The sequence below is a fragment of the Salmo salar genome, chromosome 13 (genome assembly GCF_965601325.2).
Source record: "Salmo salar chromosome 13, fSalSal1, whole genome shotgun sequence".
Classification (NCBI taxonomy): Eukaryota; Metazoa; Chordata; class Actinopteri; order Salmoniformes; family Salmonidae; genus Salmo; species Salmo salar.
Genome location: NC_138303.1, coordinates 14,426,590 through 14,445,820, shown reverse-complemented (window position 1 = coordinate 14,445,820; position 19,231 = coordinate 14,426,590). Strand labels below are relative to the sequence as shown.

General features: G+C 47.6%; 1 protein-coding gene across 1 annotated transcript in view; it reads right to left on the bottom strand.

The window, feature by feature from the left end:
• Nucleotides 1–438: 438 nt before the first annotated feature.
• LOC106566459 (laminin subunit beta-2) overlaps nt 439–19,231 on the bottom strand; it is a 66,756-nt gene continuing 47,963 nt past the window's right edge. Inside the window, exons 18-34 of the mRNA XM_014134514.3 lie at nt 19,034–19,226; nt 18,732–18,875; nt 18,264–18,495; nt 18,003–18,172; nt 13,004–13,228; nt 12,669–12,886; nt 12,484–12,580; nt 4,609–4,981; nt 4,276–4,460; nt 3,879–4,120; nt 3,567–3,770; nt 3,091–3,235; nt 2,664–2,871; nt 2,328–2,469; nt 2,050–2,226; nt 1,783–1,942; nt 439–1,107 (exon numbers count right to left, since the gene is read on the bottom strand). Of these exons, the coding sequence (XP_013989989.3) occupies nt 971–1,107; nt 1,783–1,942; nt 2,050–2,226; nt 2,328–2,469; nt 2,664–2,871; nt 3,091–3,235; nt 3,567–3,770; nt 3,879–4,120; nt 4,276–4,460; nt 4,609–4,981; nt 12,484–12,580; nt 12,669–12,886; nt 13,004–13,228; nt 18,003–18,172; nt 18,264–18,495; nt 18,732–18,875; nt 19,034–19,226 (3,252 nt within the window). The 3' untranslated portion in view covers nt 439–970. The remainder of the gene's footprint in view (nt 1,108–1,782; nt 1,943–2,049; nt 2,227–2,327; nt 2,470–2,663; nt 2,872–3,090; nt 3,236–3,566; nt 3,771–3,878; nt 4,121–4,275; nt 4,461–4,608; nt 4,982–12,483; nt 12,581–12,668; nt 12,887–13,003; nt 13,229–18,002; nt 18,173–18,263; nt 18,496–18,731; nt 18,876–19,033; nt 19,227–19,231) is intronic.

Below are 19,231 nucleotides of genomic sequence, written 5' to 3'. Positions count from 1 at the left end.
ACCTTCTCCTCCAATGGGTTTTGAGAAGGAGGCGAGAGGACGCGAGAATTGTGCAATTGAAAGAAATATCTATTGAGATTCTCCCATGGGACAAAGGTTTTCTTGGCTGGTTCTACAGGAAGGCAGCTATGAAACCAGAGCATGAGATTAGTAAAACAGGCCTATTATATGGGGTTTATAATAGAGAGATGTTGAATATGACATGAACTAGTTCAGACATGACAATTTTTAACAATATTCTCCGTAGTAGGTGATCCACACCTCTCTCCCCACCATTGCATATGCAATGTATGTGTATTATGTGCAGTGATGGTGTTCCATTTTTATTAGTTACACAATTTCAGTTTCCCTACACTGGAGGGTGGAAATGCTTTTTCAGTATTTATTTTCAAGCAACTCCAAAAAGCTTTCTCTCAATTACAGAAACAAGACCAACCATTAAGTCTAAACATCCCATCATTTAATCCAGTGGAGATCAGAAACCATGTCAAAGTAACCGATCATCCCCTGGTTCATCCTCAGTCGGTACACATAACAGCTTTTGTTCATTGTTTATCCAGAACAATCTATTCATAAGTACTTTTTTGGCATTATTTATATTCTGAATGTGGCAGTGTTTGGAGGATGATCTGAGTTGAGGCGCAAACATATTTGCACATGTTCATATTCTTCACACACACAAATTGATTATTATTTTCGTAAATGTCATGTGGAGCCACTTCTATCCTTCAGTTGAAAGTCACACAGTAATACACTGACGGCACACAATGTTATATTAGATGTGTGAAATCTTACAATCAAAAAGACACAGTTACACAGTGTAGTTGGATAAGCACCATGGCTGTAGGTGCAGTACTGAGTTCCCCACTAGAGCGCATACAGTGTACACCCTACAAGAGAGTAAAGCAATAGTAGGCTCATATGGTGTCTGCAGTCAGTCAGTGTTTGGTTTAACTCGGCCAGGTCCCTGTTACTGACAGGTGTTGTAGATCTGGATCTGTTTGTTGATGTCGTTGAGGATAGCCTTCATCTTGTCTTCTAGGCCGTCCAACTGCCGCGCTTTGCCCTCCAATTTTTTCTGGTTCTCTTCATAGTCTTTCTCTAATTCTGTGGATATAAAGTATGTCAAGTTTATACCTTAATGTTTAATCTCAGAATAACCAGACTTGGCTGACTGACTGTCATACTGTAGACCTGTTCTGGCACCCCAATGGTGGAACCAGCTTCCCTCTGAAGCTAGGATAGCAGAGTCCCTGCCCATCTTCCCGAAAGCACCTGAAACCTGACTCTTTGAACAGGTATCTTAAATAAATAAAATATATATATATAATAATCTTGACTCCTATCTAAAGTAGATAACTACTTTATTGAGGAAAAGTGTACTTACTATGCCTGTGATATGTGGTTGTCCCACTTAGCTATCTTAAGATGAATACACTAACTGTATGTCGCTCTGGATGAGAGCGTCTGCTAAATTACTAAATGTCTGATGAAGGCCGTGAGGCCGATACGTAAAGCTTATTAAAGAGCAGTGATACTATCAAGAGCAGTGTGCAGGTTCCTTATTTTTCCTCAAATTACTAAAATGTAAAATGTACCATTTGTTCTCTGGTTTGAGTACACCACCATCAGACAAATTCAGACAATACAGTGACACTGTTTAACCACAAAAGGGTAATGTTGCCTTCGCTCTTCTCCAAGGTTAGCTTGTGTAAGTGAAAAACAATGCTGCTCTTAATTAAACAACGAGACCCAGTTCCCTGCAGGGTCCCTGCCACACACCTGCTAGTCTCTGGAGCTTGTTCTGGGCGTCTTTCAGTAGCTCCTTGGCCTCGTCTCTCAGGCGCTCTGCTGTCTTTTTGGCCTCCTGGACGGTCTTGGCTTTCCTGTCCACCAAGTCCTGCACTGTGTGATACTTATCTGTCAGCTCGCCATCTAAAATCTGAGAGAAATAAGACAGCATAATTAATAACAGTCACAGTATTACAGTCCTAAATAGACACATAAAATGAACCCACACACACATAGAATGAACCCACACACACACACCTGCTTGGCATCATTGGCTTTGTCCCGTGCCATAGTGGCTGTCTCCTCAGCTCGAGCTGCTGCCATGCTGTTTTTTGCACGTTTGAGTTTCAGACCGTCAATCTCCCGACCCAGGTTGCCAAGGCGGTCCATGGCATTATTCAGGTCATGTTCACTGCTGGAGGTTTCAGACTCGATCTACGAGCAGGGAAAATATCAGGAATGCATTATCTCTTGATCCCCCTCATCCCATCAAACAGAATATAGATGGCGTCCACTCAGTTGAGTTCCTACTGTACCTGTGCTAGTCGGACCTCAGTTTCACCAATGTCAACCTTAGCCCGCTGTATGGCCTTCTCCGCTGCAGCCTGGGCCGTCTTAGCGTCCTCAAGTGCCCGTTTCACCGTCTCTGCTGTGGATTTCACCCCGCCTGCCCGATTCCTACAGAACAGAAACACTTGTTGGAATCAGGTGAGTTTTGCCGAGCTGGACTATTTTCTTTGACTTGATAATGCTATAACCTATAACCCTCTACATACAAGATACACACACACGCACACACACACACACACACACACACACACACACGCACACACACACGCACACACACACGCACACACCGCACACACACGCACCTGGCCTTCTTGGCCTCCTGCAGAAGCTGCTCTGCTTTGCGCACGTCGTCCTGTGTCTGTTTCAGAATGGCGTCTACGTTGGAGAGGCTTTGGACCCGGTCCTTGATCTCCTCTGCCAGGTGTCTGATCTGCTGTGGTGAGGCTGGGATGGACAGCTCCAGGACACGGCTAGCCACCGTTTCAATGCTGTCTGGATCAGCACCCTCCTCTGCAAGGAGACAGAAAAAATATTCAGATCAGCAAAGAGATTTTTGACGCAGATTGGAAGTTAATACTTAATGATTATGATGCTGATCATGATGACAATCCTGAGGTGAAGATAAATTGCTTGTATGGTCCCATATAGCCAAGGTCTGAACTCACTTTTCCTCTAATATCTGAATTCTCTGTCACTTTTCCAAAATTGTTTTCCTAGTAGCTGACTCACGCATGAGGAAGTCCCGTATCTGCTTGATGAGGTCCCGCAGGTCGTTGTTGGAGCGCTCAACCTTGCTTTTGGTGTTAGTGGCCTTGTCCAGAGCTGCCTGGGCTTTACCCTTTGCCTCCTCCGCCTTGCTCTTGGCATCTGCCACCTGAGAAGCCAAACAGGGGTATACGAAGAACCAGGGATAACTGTTTTCAATTCCCCCGACTTTGCTGATAGCTGCTTCATTGTAGAAAGGTTTTACCTACTATGACTGTGATATGTCGTCATCTCACCTAGTGAACGCATTAACTGTAAGTCGCTCTGAATAAGTGTCTGCTAAATGACTAAAATGTAAATGTACCCTCATACTGTAGGTGATACAGGGGTATGTATGCATTAATGACATGCCACAATAGATTTAGCAGGTCTTCCTTTCCTGTCAAGACAGTTTGGGTTTATCTATTAAGGAGATTGTATGTCCACTTGGAGTAACTGACCTTGTGGAAGAGCTCCTCTACCTCCCCCATGGCTATGTTCAGCTCTTTCTCTGCGTGCTTAGACTTCTCCAAGGCATTCTCTGCCATCGCTACGGCACCGTTGCAGTTCAGGCCTCCACAGTGCCTGTTCCCCTCGTCGTCACGGCAACCGGCCCCTCCGCAATGGCTCTCTACACAGGGGGAATCGCCAGGGGCCCCACAGACCTGGTCAAAGGGGGTGGGGTGGAACATGTATCAGATTAGTAGATTTTCATAACTTTCCATGAACTCTGACCATTTGTATTTAGCTGTTTATGTTGATGCTTGCTTCACCTTCTCGTTGATCTTCTTCATGTCCAGGGTTTGTGCCTTGGCATTGAGGTCCCCCAGGGCTCGCTTGTTGGCGGCGTTCTTGCGGTTAAAGTCGTCTTTCTTGGCAGAGATGAGGCGTTCTGTCTTGCGGCGGGTGTCTGCTGATTGGCTGACAGTGCTGGGCGTGGTAGTGGTGGACTGGTTGGCTCGCCGCTCTGCGTCACGGGACTTATTATAGGAGCTTCGGATGCTTTCATATGCACCTGGGGGAAGGAGAGGGGCCCAAAAATAAGAAAGACACATTTAACTAATATTTCAAAAGTATTTCTACAAAAAAAACATTGATAACACCAGCCATTAAGGCACTACGTATCCCAGAACCCCTCTGGTGGAAGGGGGACAGGACGTCTCTGCTCACCCAGGAAGTTAGAGTTCTTCAGAATGTCCAGTTGGCGGTGGAGCTGATCTGAAGTCAGGTTGAGCTCTTTGGCCTCTCTCTCTAGAGCACTGAGCTCATTACTGGCCTCTACATTACTGTTCCCCACACTGGTCAGGTCTCCCTCCAGATGATTCAGTACATCTGTGGTCTCCCCTATCTGAGACCTGCAAGAGAAAGGGAGAAGGAAATTACAGTTCAACTACAAAACTGGAGGAGAGGGGTATTCATGGTGAATCTTTATTCAGACAGAGTCTACCTTTGTATGTGATTTGTTATGTAAAGTATAATAGTGTCAGTGTGTATGCCTTGTACCTGAGGTCTTCAATGAGCTCCATCAGGCTGCTGACTGCCTCTGTGGTGGTGTTGCGGGCATTTACGATGCCCTGTGCCCGTGCCAGCTTCTCCTCCAGGTCTCTGAAGGCCTTCTCATAGGCTCCAGTCAGGCCCGTGGTCTGGATCTCCAGAGCCCTCTCCGACAGGGTCTTGGTTCGGACAGCCAGGTTCTGTACCACCCGGTCCCAGTCCCCAAAGCACTGGTGGCAGGGCTGGCAGTTAGGGAACTGGCCTGAGAAGCCTCGGGCACACTCATCACAACGCACGCCCGACACCCCCTGCTGACACACGCAGTGGCCTGTCTTCTGACCACACTGAGAGGTCTCTATGCCCCGGGGGTCACAGTCACAGGCTGAGAGAGAGAGATGTAGAGAGAGATGAAGAGAGAGATAGAGATGGAGAGATGAAAAGAGAGAGAGAGAATGAGAGAGAGATAGATGGAGAGAGAGAGAGAGAGAGAGATGAAGAGAGAGAGAAAGATGGAGAGAGAGGTGGAGAGAGAGATGAAAAGAGAGAGTGATGGACAAAGAGATGAAGAAAGAGAGAGAGATGGAGAGAGAGAGAGATGGATGGAGAGAGATGAAGAAAGAGAGATGGACGGAGAGATTAAGAGAGAGAGAGAGACAGATGAAGAGAGAGATGGAGAGAGAGATGAAGAGAGAGAGAGAGATGGACAGAGAGATGGAGAGAGAGAGATAGAGAGAGCGAGCAATAGAGATGGAGAGAGAGAGAGATGGAGAGAGAGTAATTACGGAATTACCTGGAAGGCTTACAACTACCAAAGATTATTATTCCCAAACTATACAGCAAATTGTCTGGCAAACAAACAGAGACCTGAAAACACCATCCAATCTGGAACTGACTGAGTAATAGTCTGAAGCTATACATTATTTCCCAAAAAACATGAAGAAAAATACATCACAATGATATATTTTACTTTATAAGGACTGAATGCTAAATTAAGGCTACCAAGCTTGATACAACTTCAATTAGCACTGACGTGTCAAGTGAGAGGTGTCAAAGCTCTTGAGCCTGACAATAGCAGGAGAGCCCCAACCAAATGGAGAGGCCTTAGAAGCATCCTCCCACTGTTCAGAGGTAATTAAAATACAGTACCCTCTGTATGTAAAGAATAATAAGACATGAAAAGAGTACAAAATGAAACTCCTTATGGAAAATCAAGACACACTTTTTGCTGACTATTATAAAAATGGGAACATAAGCAACCGTATCTTCCACACAGCCCATCCTCTGGCATGGCACAGTGCTATATTAACCAGACCATCCTCTGGCATGGCACAGTGCTATATTAACCAGACCATCCTCTGGCATGGCACAGTGCTATATTAACCAGACCATCCTCTGGCATGGCACAGTGCTATATTAACCAGACCATCCTCTGGCATGGCACAGTGCTATATTAACACAGACCATCCTCTGGCATGGCACAGTGCTATATTAACCAGACCATCCCCTGGCATGGCACAGTGCTATATTAACACAGACCATCCCCTGGCATGGCACAGTGCTATATTAACACAGACCATCCCCTGGCATGGCACAGTGCTATATTAACACACTACCCCTCTGTTAAGAGGGGGGCTGTTACCGATGGGTGGAAACTCAGGATACTAGCAACGAGGACTCTGAGTCAGCTAATATAAATCTCTATAAGTCTGGAACAGTTTTGGGACAGGGCAACAGCAAACAGTTTCAGCTGGACTTTCACCTAATCAAAGAAATAGCTCAGCAGGAGAAGATCTACCTTGAGAAAGATACCCCCACACCGAGAAGGTCAGACCAGACCTCTTCATTACATAAACCCACAGACGAGCAACCCCAAGCGGAAAGTCAACCATTCAAATGAGGGATAAATTCACCCAGCTGGAGGTAAGGCAGGTGGAGCTGGAACAGCAGGTGATTACACTCCAGTCAGCACAGACCCAGACAACAGTCCAGCACAACAACACCCCCTTAACCAGACCCAGACAACAGTCCAGCACAACAACACCCCCTTAACCAGACCCAGACAACAGTCCAGCACAACAACACCCCCTTAACCAGACCCAGACAACAGTCCAGCACAACAACACCCCCTTAACCAGACCCAGACAACAGTCCAGCACAACAACACCCCCTTAACCAGACCCAGACAACAGTCCAGCACAACAACACCCCCTTAACCAGACCCAGACAACAGTCCAGCACAACAACACCCCCTTAACCAGACCCAGACAACAGTCCAGCACAACAACACCCCCTTAACCAGACCCAGACAACAGTCCAGCACAACAACACCCCCTTAACCAGACCCAGACAACAGTCCAGCACAACAACACCCCCTTAACCAGACCCAGACAACAGTCCAGCACAACAACACCCCCTTAACTAGACCTGGAGGGCTGGAGGTAGAGAGAGACACATCTGCACTCTGGACTGCAGTGAGACAACATCTACAGGAGAAAGAGCAGGAGCAGGAGAAGAACAGAGCACTAGAGGAGAGGATCAGACTGCTGGAGGAGAGGGTGAGGGGGATGGAGGAGAGGATCAGACTGCTGGAGGAGAGGGTGAGGGGGATGGAGGAGAGGATCAGACTGCTGGAGGAGAGGGTGAGGGGGATGGAGGAGAGGATCAGACTGCTGGAGGAGAGGGTGAGGGGGATGGAGGAGAGGATCAGACTACTGGAGGAGAGGGTGAGGGGGATGGAGGAGAGGATCAGACTGCTGGAGGAGAGGGTGAGGGGGATGGAGGAGAGGAGAGGGTGAGGGGGATGGAGGAGAGGATCAGACTGCTGGAGGAGAGGGTGAGGGGGATGGAGGAGAGGATCAGACTGCTGGAGGAGAGGGTGAGGGGGATGGAGGAGAGGATCAGACTACTGGAGGAGAGGGTGAGGGGGATGGAGGAGAGGATCAGACTGCTGGAGGAGAGGGTGAGGGGGATGGAGGAGAGGAGAGGGTGAGGGGGATGGAGGAGAGGATCAGACTGCTGGAGGAGAGGGTGAGGGGGATGGAGGAGAGGATCAGACTGCTGGAGGAGAGGGTGAGGGGGATGGAGGAGAGGATCAGACTGCTGGAGGAAAGGGTGAGGGGGGTGGAGGAGAGGAGAGGGTGAGGGGGATGGAGGAGAGGATCAGACTGCTGGAGGAGAGGGTGAGGGGGATGGAGGAGAGGATCAGACTGCTGGAGGAGAGGGTGAGGGGGGTGGAGGAGAGGATCAGACTGCTGGAGGAGAGGGTGAGGGGGGTGGAGGAGAGGATCAGACTGCTGGAGGAGAGGGTGAGGGGGATGGAGGAGAGGATGAGGGGGATGGAGGGAGAGGATCAGACTGCTGGAGGAGAGGGTGAGGGGGATGGAGGAGAGGATCAGACTGCTGGAGGAGAGGGTGAGGGGGATGGAGGGAGAGGATCAGACTGCTGGAGGAGAGGGTGAGGGGGATGGAGGAGAGGATCAGACTGCTGGAGGAGAGGGTGAGGGGGATGGAGCAGAGGATCAGACTGCTGGAGGAGAGGGTGAGGGGGATGGAGGAGAGGTTCAGACTGCTGGAGGAGAGGGTGAGGGGGATGGAGGAGAGGATCAGACTGCTGGAGGAGAGGATCAGACTGCTGGAGGAGAGGGTGAGGGGGATGGAGGGAGAGGATCAGACTGCTGGAGGAGAGGGTGAGGGGGATGGAGGGAGAGGATCAGACTGCTGGAGGAGAGGGTGAGGGGGATGGAGGGAGAGGATCAGACTGCTGGAGGAGAGGGTGAGGGGGATGGAGGGAGAGGATCAGACTGCTGGAGGAGAGGGTGAGGGGGATGGAGGGAGAGGATCAGACTGCTGGAGGAGAGGGTGAGGGGGATGGAGGGAGAGGATCAGACTGCTGGAGGAGAGGGTGAGGGGGATGGAGGGAGAGGATCAGACTGCTGGAGGAGAGGGTGATGGGGATGGAGGGAGAGGATCAGACTGCTGGAGGAGAGGGTGAGGGGGATGGAGGAGAGGATCAGCCTGCTGGAGGAGAGGGTGAGGGGGGATGGAGGGAGAGGATCAGACTGCTGGAGGAGAGGGTGAGGGGGATGGAGGAGAGGATCAGACTGCTGGAGGAGAGAGGGGGGGATGGAGGAGAGGATCAGACTGCTGGAGGAGAGGGTGAGGGGGATGGAGGAGAGGAGAGGGTGAGGGGGATGGAGGAGAGGATCAGACTGCTGGAGGAGAGGGTGAGGGGGGTGGAGGAGAGGATCAGACTGCTGGAGGAGAGGGTGAGGGGGGTGGAGGAGAGGATCAGACTGCTGGAGGAGAGTGTGAGGGGGATGGAGGGAGAGGATCAGACTGCTGGAGGAGAGGGTGAGGGGGATGGAGGAGAGGATCAGACTGCTGGAGGAGAGGGTGAGGGGGATGGAGGAGAGGATCAGACTGCTGGAGGAGAGGGTGAGGGGGGTGGAGGAGAGGATCAGACTACTGGAGGAGAGGGTGAGGGGGGATGGAGGGAGAGGATCAGACTGCTGGAGGAGAGGATGAGGGGGATGGAGGAGAGGATGAGGGGGATGGAGGGAGAGGATCAGACTGCTGGAGGAGAGGGTGAGGGGGATGGAGGGAGAGGATCAGACTGCTGGAGGAGAGGGTGAGGGGGATGGAGGGAGAGGATCAGACTGCTGGAGGAGAGGATGAGGGGGATGGAGGAGAGGATGAGGGGGATGGAGGGAGAGGATCAGACTGCTAGAGGAGAGGATGAGGGGGATGACGTGTGACAGAGAAAAACCACTAGAGAGGTGGCCAACCCCGCAGAGAAGCCAGCAGAACAGCCAACCTTAGCTCCTGACAAAAGTCTCAACACCACAGCAGAACAGTCCACCCCAAACCCTGACCATAGCGTCGACAACATAGCGGGACAGACAAATGAAGAAGCCCAAGCCCAGGGGATTCCACCCCCTCTGAGCACCCCCGCCCCCTTTTAGCCACCCTGATAGCCCTCCTGACAACCTCACACACCCACCCACACGCCGAGAGGACCTACATCCAGACCACAACACCACCAGCCACATACACACCCCCACCCCAACCAATCAACACACCCCCAAGTCAACCATGCCTACACACCATTTAGAACACCTCAGATCAGACCTATGCCCCTCCTGCCCACCCCATGCCCCCCACTCCCGCAAAGAGGGCCTCAACATGAGTCACACATACGCCCAGGCCGTGAGTAGGAAAACAGGCCCAGCCCCCACTCTTACACTAGCCCAAGCCAATGGCATGTACCAGATGCTCAGCAGGCTGTACTCACACTTACTGGCTGAGGCCAAACCACACGACCAACAACTTTGGACACTTTATTGAACACAAAGCCTTCACTAACTCATCCTGGAATATCCAAGGCCTGAGCTCATCTACCTTTGGCCTAAAAAGTAGGAACCTGGACTTCATCAAAGAAATCGGAAATACAGACATTGTCATCCTACAAGGAACATAGTATAGAGGAGATGGGCCCACTGGTTGCCCTCTAAGTTACAGAGAGCTGGTAGTCCCATCCACCAAACTACCAGGTGTGAAACAGGGAAGGGACTCAGGGGGTATGCTAAGTGGCTGTAGAGTAGACCTAACTCACTGTATTAAATTGATCAAAACAGGGACATTTTACATTTGGCTAGAAATTCTAAAGGAAATGATCTCAACAGAGAAAAATGTCCTCATGTGTGCTACCTATATCCCCCCACTAGAATCCCCATACTTTAATGAAGACAGCTTCTCCATCCTGGAGGGGGAAATCAATCATTTCCAGGCCCAGGGACATGTACTAGTCTGTGGCGACCTAAATGCCAGAACTGGACAAGAACCTGACACCCTCAGCACACAGGGGGACAAACACCTACCTGGAGGGACAGTATTCCCTCCCCCATATGCCCCCATCGGCACAACTATGACAACATAACCAACAAAAACGGGTCACAACTCCTGCAGCTCTGTCGCACACTGGGTATCTACATAGTCAATGGTAGGCTTCGAGGAGACTGCTATGGTAGGTACACCTATAGCTCATCTCTTGGCATTAGTACTGTAGACTACTTTATCACTGACCTCAACCCAGAGTCTCTCAGAGCGTTCACAGTCAGCCCACTGACACTCCTGTCAGACCACAGCAAAATCACAGTCTACTTGAACAGAGCAATACTCAATCATCACAGCCAAAGGAACTGAATAATATTAAGAAATGCTATACATGGAAGGAAAGTAGTGTGGAAACCTACCAAAAAACAATTAGGCAACAACAAATTCAATCCCTTTTAAACAACTTCCTGGACAAAACGTTCCCCTGTAATAGTGAAGGTGTAAACTTGGCAGTAGACAATCGAAACAGTATATTTGACCTCTCAGCTTCCCTATCAAATCTAAAAATTTCAAACAGAAAACCGAAAAAAATGAACAACAATGACAAATGGTTTCATGAAGAATGCAAAAACCTAAGAAAGAAATTGATAAACCTGTCCAACCAAAAACATAGCGACCCAGAAAACCCGAGTCTACACCTTCACTATGGTGAATCACTAAAACAATACAGAAATACACTACGGAAAAAGAAGGAACAGCACGTCAGAAATCAGCTCAATGTAATTGAAGAACCCATAGACTCTAACCACTTCTGGGAAAAGCGGAAAATAATAAACAAACAACAACACGAAGAAAATATCTTCTGTGTACAACGTAAAACACCAAATAATGCATGCAGAGCAGAATTAGGCCGATACCCGCTAATTATCAAAATCCAGAAAAGAACCGCTCAATTCTACAACTACCTAAAAGGAAGCGATTCCCAAACCTTTCATTACAAAGCCATCACCTACAGAGAGATGAACCTGGAGAAGAGCCCCCTAAGCAAGCTGCTCCTGGGGCTCTGTTCACAAACACAAACAGACCCCACAGAGTCCCAGGACAGCAACACAATTAGACCCAACCAAATCATGAGAAAACAAAAAGATAATTACTTGACACATTGGAAAGAATTAACAAAAAAACAGAGCAAACTAGAATGCTATTTGGCCCTAAACAGAGAGTACATAGTGGCAGAATACCTGACCACTGTGACTGACCCAAACTTAAGGAAAGCTTTGACTATGTACAGACTCAGTGAGTATGGCCTTGCTATTGAGAAAGGCCGTCGTAGGCAGACCTGGCTCTCAAGAGAAGACAGGCTATGTGCACACTGCCCACAAAATGAGGTGGAAACTGAGCTGCACTTCCTAATCTCCTGCCAAATGTATGACCATATTAGAGACACGTATTTCCCTCAGATTACACAGATCCCCAAAGAATTAAAAAACAAACCCGATTTTGATAAACTCCCATATCTACTGGGTGAAATACCACAGTGTGCCATCAAAACAGCAATATTTGTGACCTGTTGCCACAAGAAAAGGGCCACCAGTGAAGAACAAACACCATTGTAAATACAACCTATATTTATGTTTATTTACTTTTCCTTTTGTACTTTAACCATTTGCACATCGTTATATATACATAATACGACATTTGAAATGTCTTTATTCTTTCGGAATTTCTGTGAGTGTAATGTTTACTGTTAATTTATATTGTTTATTTCACTTTTGTATATTATCTACTTCACTTGCTTTGGCAATGTTAACATGTTTCCCAAGCCAAGAGAGAGAGAGAGAGAGAGAGAGAGAGAGAGAGAGAGAGAGAGAGAGAGAGAAAGAGAGAGAGAGAGAAAGAGAGACAGAGACAGCGAGAGAGAGACAGCGAGAGAGAGAGAGAGAGAGAGAGAGAGAGAGAGGAAGTCGGAGATCGTTAGTATATGTCTGCTGCTGATATTTTGATGCCGTTCTTATGAATAACATGTTACATGGCACTTCTTCTAATTCTGACCTCTACACTGGATCCTTGGGTCACCCCAGTAGTTCTCTTGGCAGTCTGTGCAGGTCTTCCCACCAAATCCGTCACGACACTGACATTTTCCAGTGAACTGGGGCACAGAGAGGGCAAACATGAGCATGAGGTCACAGAAGAGGTTTATCCCATGAAGCACCTTAGTAATGGAACCACACCCACACCTCGTTGCAGGCTGGGTTGACAGCGTTGTTGGGTTCACAGCCGCAGGCCTCACAGCCCCGCCCACTAGCCAGGTTCCAGTAGTTGGGCTTACAGTGGTCACATGTCAGGCCGATAGTGTTGGGTAGACACAGGCACTGCCCCGTGGCACGCTGGCAGACACACTCATCCCGCGCTGTACACTGGGTTTGCTCTGTGCCCAGGAAGTTACAGGTGCACTCTGAGGAAACAGAAAAAAGTAGATTAAAAACTTACTAGGGTGCACAACATATACAGTCTAAAATGAATGGTTGTCAAGTTTTTTTTGTGTAAAAAGGACGCTTCAACAGTCACTCACTTCTGCAGTTGCGTCGTGAGGCGTCTCCATAGTAACCACTCTTGCACAACCCACAGTCTGGTCCCTCTGTGTTGTAGAGACACTTCTTACACTCTCCTGTCCTCCGGTCACACGCATCCAGGTCTGACATGTCAATGTTGTTACTGCACCTGCACGGCTGGCACCGCCCACCTGGCTGGGAGGGGTTACCATAGTAACCAGGGGCACACTCCTCACACCGAGAACCTGTGACCAATAGGAAAAAAGATTGAGGGAGAAGGAGGGAGATTTTTGGATAGACAGAGATGGAAAGTGGAATATCTCATGTTGATATTGAGATATTTATTGGCTGTGTGAGGGTGAAAAATGACTTGGTATTTTCAAGTATTTCCAAACAGTTTTCCAGTGAACTTAAGTGAGAAGCTTATAGTGTGATAGCTTATGCAGACAGACAGAGACATGTGGTGAGGTCTTCCCTGTGGCTCAGTTGGTAGAGCATGGTGTTTGCAACGCCAGCATGGTGTGTGCAACGCCAGGATTGTGGGTTTGCTTCCCACGGGGGGCCAGTACAAAAGAAATGCATGAAATGAAATGTATGCATTCGCTACTGTAAGTCGCTCTGGATAAGAGCGTCTGCTAAAAATGACATAAATAAATAAATGGTGAAACCCATCTCAGTGACTATCAATGAAGTTGTTATCAGGATGTAAACATTATGTTAAATACTTGAAAATGTTTCATATTTTATCTTGTGTAAAAAGGGAGTTTGGTTACCCAGGAGATTAACAGTGATTAGTGAGGAGCTCTGTTGCAGAGTGGATTATGCTTCAGCAGTGTTGTAGAGTCCGTTCTGGAGACCACATATTTGTATTTATTTTTATTTCACCTTTATTTAGCCAGGTAGGCCAGTTGAGAACAAGTTTACAAGTTCAGAACAAGTTTACAGTTTACAACTCATTTACAACTGCGACCTGGCCAAGATAAAGCAAAGCAGTGCGACAAAAAAACAACAACACAGAGTTACACGTGGGATAAACAAAGGTACAGTCAATAACACAATAGAAAATCTGTATACAGTGTGTGCAAATGGAGTAAGGAGGTAAGGCAATAAATAGGCCACAGTAGCAAAGTAATTACAATTTCGCAAATTAACACCGGAGTGATAGATGAGCAGATGATGATGTCCAAGTAGAAATACTGGTGTGCAAAAGAGCAAAAAAAAGTAAATAAAAACAATATGGGGATGAGGTAGGTAGTTGGATGGGCTATTTACAGATGGGCTGTGTACAGCTGCAGCGATCGGTGAGCTGCTCAGATAGCTGATGCTTAAAGTTAGTGAGGGAGATATAAGTCTCCAACTTCAGCCATTTTGCAAATCGTTCCAGTAATTGGCAGCAAAGAACTGGAAGGAAAGGCGGCCAAAGGAGGTGTTGGCTTTGGGGGTGACCAAAGCCAACACCTCCTTTGGCCGCCTTTCCTTCCAGTTAGTTCTCTGCTGCCAATTACTGGAACGATTTGCAAAATGGCTGATATAACTGCTGGAGCATGTGCTACGGGTGGGTGTTGTTATGGTGACCAGTGAGCTGAGATAAGGCGGAGATTTACCTAGCAAAGACTTATAGATGACCTGGAGCCAGTGGGTCTGGCGCCGAATATATTGTGAGGGCCAGCCGACGAGAGCATACAGGTCGCAGTGGTGGGTAGTATATGGGGCTTTGGTGACAAAACGGATGGCACTGTGATAGTCTGCATCCAATTTGCTGAGTAGAGTGTTGGAGGCTATTTTGTAAACGACATCGCCGAAGTCGAGGAACAGTAGGATATACAGTTTTACGAGGGTATGTTTGGCAACGTGAGTGAAGGAGGCTTTGTTGCGAAATAGGAAGCCGATTCTAGATGTAATTTTGGATTGGAGATGCTTAATATGAGTCTGGAAGGAGAGTTTACAGTCTAGCCAGACACCTAGGTATTTATAGTTGTCCACATATTCTAAGTCAGAACTGTCCAGATAAGTGATGCTAGTCGGGCAGGCGGGTGCTGGCAGCGATCAGTTGAAGAGCATGCATTTAGTTTTACTAGCGTTTAAGAGCAGTTGGAGGCCACGGAAGGAGAGTTGTATGGCATTGAAGCTCGTTTGGAAGTTAGTTAACAATAGTGAGTGTTGTCGGTCTTGTCTCGGTGTAGGATACATTTTTACTCGGTCTTGACTCGGTCTCGGACAATGAGGACTCGTAATTTCTTCCAGAGACCAGCGGAGTAAAAAACTCATTATCAGCTCCCATTCAGTCAGCGCATAAAAACGCTTAGCCAGGCCAACTATCCACACTTCTGTCATGATATCGCTTCCTACTTGTCTTGTAACATTACTGTCCTTTTCTTTCATTGAAAAATATCCTCCAAACCATTGCCGTGGGAAGTAGGGGTGTTTCAAAATCAGAATAAAAATTATATAATTAATCCCCAAAAATATATATTTTCTTAATAAAATACATTTCTTCACAAAAGCAGTGCACTGGCCCTTTACTAGTCCTGTAATAGTGGACTGATATATCCTTCTGAAGCTTGGGAAAAAAATTTTTTTCTGCAGTCTACAAACAATTCTCAGCACCCTTGTACGCTCAAAACTTGTCGCACTTGTCTGAATTTTCTTGCTTTGCTAGCGCAGGTTGGCATTTATTGGGATGACGCATGTACTGGAGGCTGCTCTGTGGGGTAGTAACTAGCTGGCACAGCCACAAAGTCCTAAAATCCAATTTTAACCCTCATCTTAACCACATTGCTAACCTTATGCCTAACCCTTACCTTAAATTAAGATCAAAAAGCAAATTTTGGTTTTCATACATTTTTACTATAGGCCTACATAGCTAATTTTGACTTTGCCACTGGTGGAAATAGGTCTGCTCTGCCTCCAGGACAAGACTCATCCCAATAAATGTCAATCTACTCCGTGCAGCTAGCAGAGAAGAGTGGGGGAAATTGTTTGAAAGTTGCACGCTCACCAAGAGAGGGCAGACTGAGGAATTTGTTACATATTTGGTATTTCTATCTGTTAGAAATCTGTTTGGGTTTATAATCATGTGTAGAGTCTATTTTCCTCAGCGTGCATTTCTTCACCATTCTGAATGTCTAAAGGATCCATATGTCCTTCTGAAATATGAACACAGAAATACTGGACATTATGAACTCTTATTGTGGTGGCGATTTGAAACAAATTACAGTCATGGTCTTGATTTGTACTCTCATTGTTCTGGTCTCGGTGTTGACTCAGACTCTCATTGTTCTGGTCTCGGTGTTGACTCAGACTCTCATTGTTCTGGTCTCAGTGTTGACTCAGACTCTCATTGTTCTGGTCTCGGTGTTGACTCAGACTCTCATTGTTCTGGTCTCGGTGTTGACTCAGACTCTCATTGTTCTGGTCTCGGTGTTGACTCAGACTCTCATTGTTCTGGTCTCGGTGTTGACTCAGACTCAATTTGCTCTGGTCTTGGTCTTCAATCGGTCTCGCTTTAGGTGGTCTCTAACACAACAGTGTGCTTCAGCATTTTGGAAGACACCGTGAACGATTTACTTCTCTCACAAAGAGCCCATCTTTTCTAAGGATGGATTCAGAGGAAGGGAGACATACTTTACATTTTTTTGTCCAACTGACGGCTGCAGGGGGCAGAGTATGCTGGGGTAGAAGGTGGCTGACTTTTGGGTTTGACAGACAACCTACAGCTGCTGGTCTTGAGGTCTCTCCAGCAAAACAAGGAGAGAAAGGTCACTCCTAGCAGGAAAGTACTGTATTCTAACCCCGAGTTGAATACAACATAGGATTTCCTCACTTGACAGAAAATATAAATGGCCATTGTGATACTATTATTTTGTGGAAACTGAAAGGCTAAATGTATACAACAAGGCAAGATGACACAGAGGGCCCAATAAATTGAGTGTCATTTCTACTGTAAATTCTTTTCAATTGGAGATTACATTAAGTACAGAGCTTGAACACAGTTTGATTCCACATCTTAGGGTTAGGTTGCAGAGACTTTGTTTGTTGCATTGTGCTTTACAGTAAAGCACATCATGATTGTAGCAGCAAAGCTATCTAAAGCAGAGTAAAGCAGCTGTTAAGATTCATCTATTTGTCACAGGCTCACAGTGGGTGTGAGGGAACATATAGGTTGGTGTAGTCTCACTCTCACAGCTTCAGCGTGTCTGCTATGAGTGTCGGACCTGTTCCTGTATTTTGTGTCTGTAACGAAGGCAGAGAATCACAAGACAGAATGCAGCATGGCAGAGATTCTGTTGTTTTCAGTTGGTTGACTGCCTGCTGCTTGGTGCCTGTGTGAGTCAGCAGGAGTAACAGGCACTGACTGTATGTGCCCAGTATAACATAATAGTTTATATACACAGGAGATACTGTAAAAGCTGACCCAGACTCAGTATCAGTCATCCAACTCAATTACAGTTATTTGTGTTATACAATCGTTCAAAACTGATTCTGGATCAGTTTATAGGAATTTCATCTACTCTGAGGCAGGAGTATACTGTGGCACAGCACCATAGACAGGTGGGGTGCTGAAGCCATGCAGGGACAGTTCTTTATTTTTTAGGGAGGGTGGTTTCCCATCATCATTACTCACGCTTGAAGGAACCCTCGGAGCGCTTAACCTTCCCCCCTGTGCCAAGCAGGGTAAGGGAGGAAACAACACACGTTATCATTCCACACTCATTCTGGTCGGAGGAACTTTCTACTAGACTATTTGTCCACAGATTTTTTTATTTGGTTGACCAGAAGACCCACCGTGGCGAATTACTTGGAATATCACACCACGGACATTCTTCCTGAGTTTAAATCACACTAACCAACCAATCATCTCCATTCACAGAGCATCATTAATTAGCCCTATGATACATCTGCTCATTCACGTAGACATGATCAAACTGTTCCTCATCATCCACTTCCCTGGCTAAGGAAGAGGAGGAAGAACAGAAGAGGGAGAGAGAGAAGACACCTCAATGGAGGCGTGAGCTGTACCTGTATATCCTTGGTTACAGTTGCAGACCACCTGTCTGTTGCGGTTGTCCTGGTGACAGGAGGTTGCGAAGTGTCTTCCGCTGTTTGGGCCATCCGGGCAGGGGCAGGGCTGGCATCGGTTACCGTTACCTGTGCCCAGCACCGGGTTGCCGTAGTAACCGTTGGCACACCTTAAAATACAGCAATAGCGCAATTACATTTAATACTGGTACCTTCATACTTATCCCCAGATTCTCCACTGTCCCCATGGTGAATCCCCACCTGTCACATTTGTCCCCTCCAGTGTTTTCCCTGCAGTTGAGACAGGCTCCGGTCCTCTGGTGGCACTCCTCAGCCTGTCCGTTACATAGGCACTGCTTACAGTTGGGGAAGCCCCAGTGTCCTGCCTGGCAGCCATCGCACCGCTGGCCAAACGCACCCTGGCTGCATGGGCACTGCCCAGTCAGCTGGTCACAGAACCGAGTGACCGCACCTTCCACACTACACTCACAGGCTAGAGAGAGAGATAGAGAGAACAAGAGAGAGATTTATAGGAAAGGATCGATGAAGAGAAGAGTGAGGGAGGGGGTCAGTGGGTAATAAAGGCCCCAAGGGGCGCCACCAGTAGAGACGGGCGGACGGACAGATAGAACAGTCCAATGCACCTCTGCAGAAGAAACTATGTGTGTACCCTACTAGATAACAGCAGGAGTTTGACTCTGTGTGGTTGACTGGGGTTACGACACTCACCTTTACATCCTGCAGGTCCAAAGCCGTACGTCCCAGGAGCACACTGGTCACAGCGCCGTCCAATCACATTGGACCTACAGCGACACTGACCTCCGCGTATGTCACACACTGAACTGACTGAACCCTGGGGGTCACACTGGCAAGCTGTGAAGAAGATGGAAGTGATTAAAACATTTTCATTTTATTGCAAATAAGTTTGGTATTTAGGCATTACCAGGCATCTTTGACGACAGCAGATCAAAACTATCTGTACTCCCCTAGTGGATGATGTTAATTAGTGAACTGTAGGAGAGTTGACTTACCCAAAGCTCCATGGTTAATGATGGCCGACATGCTGGTGATGAGTTTGGCACAGACGTCACTGATCTGGGGGCGTGTCACGCTCTTAGCCCCGTCATGGCAGCGGTAGCGCTCGTAGCTCTGCTTTCGGGCGATGGAGGCGGGGTCTCCGCCGATGAACATTTCCAGGGAGGAGTAACGAGGGAGAAGGGAGATCTGGA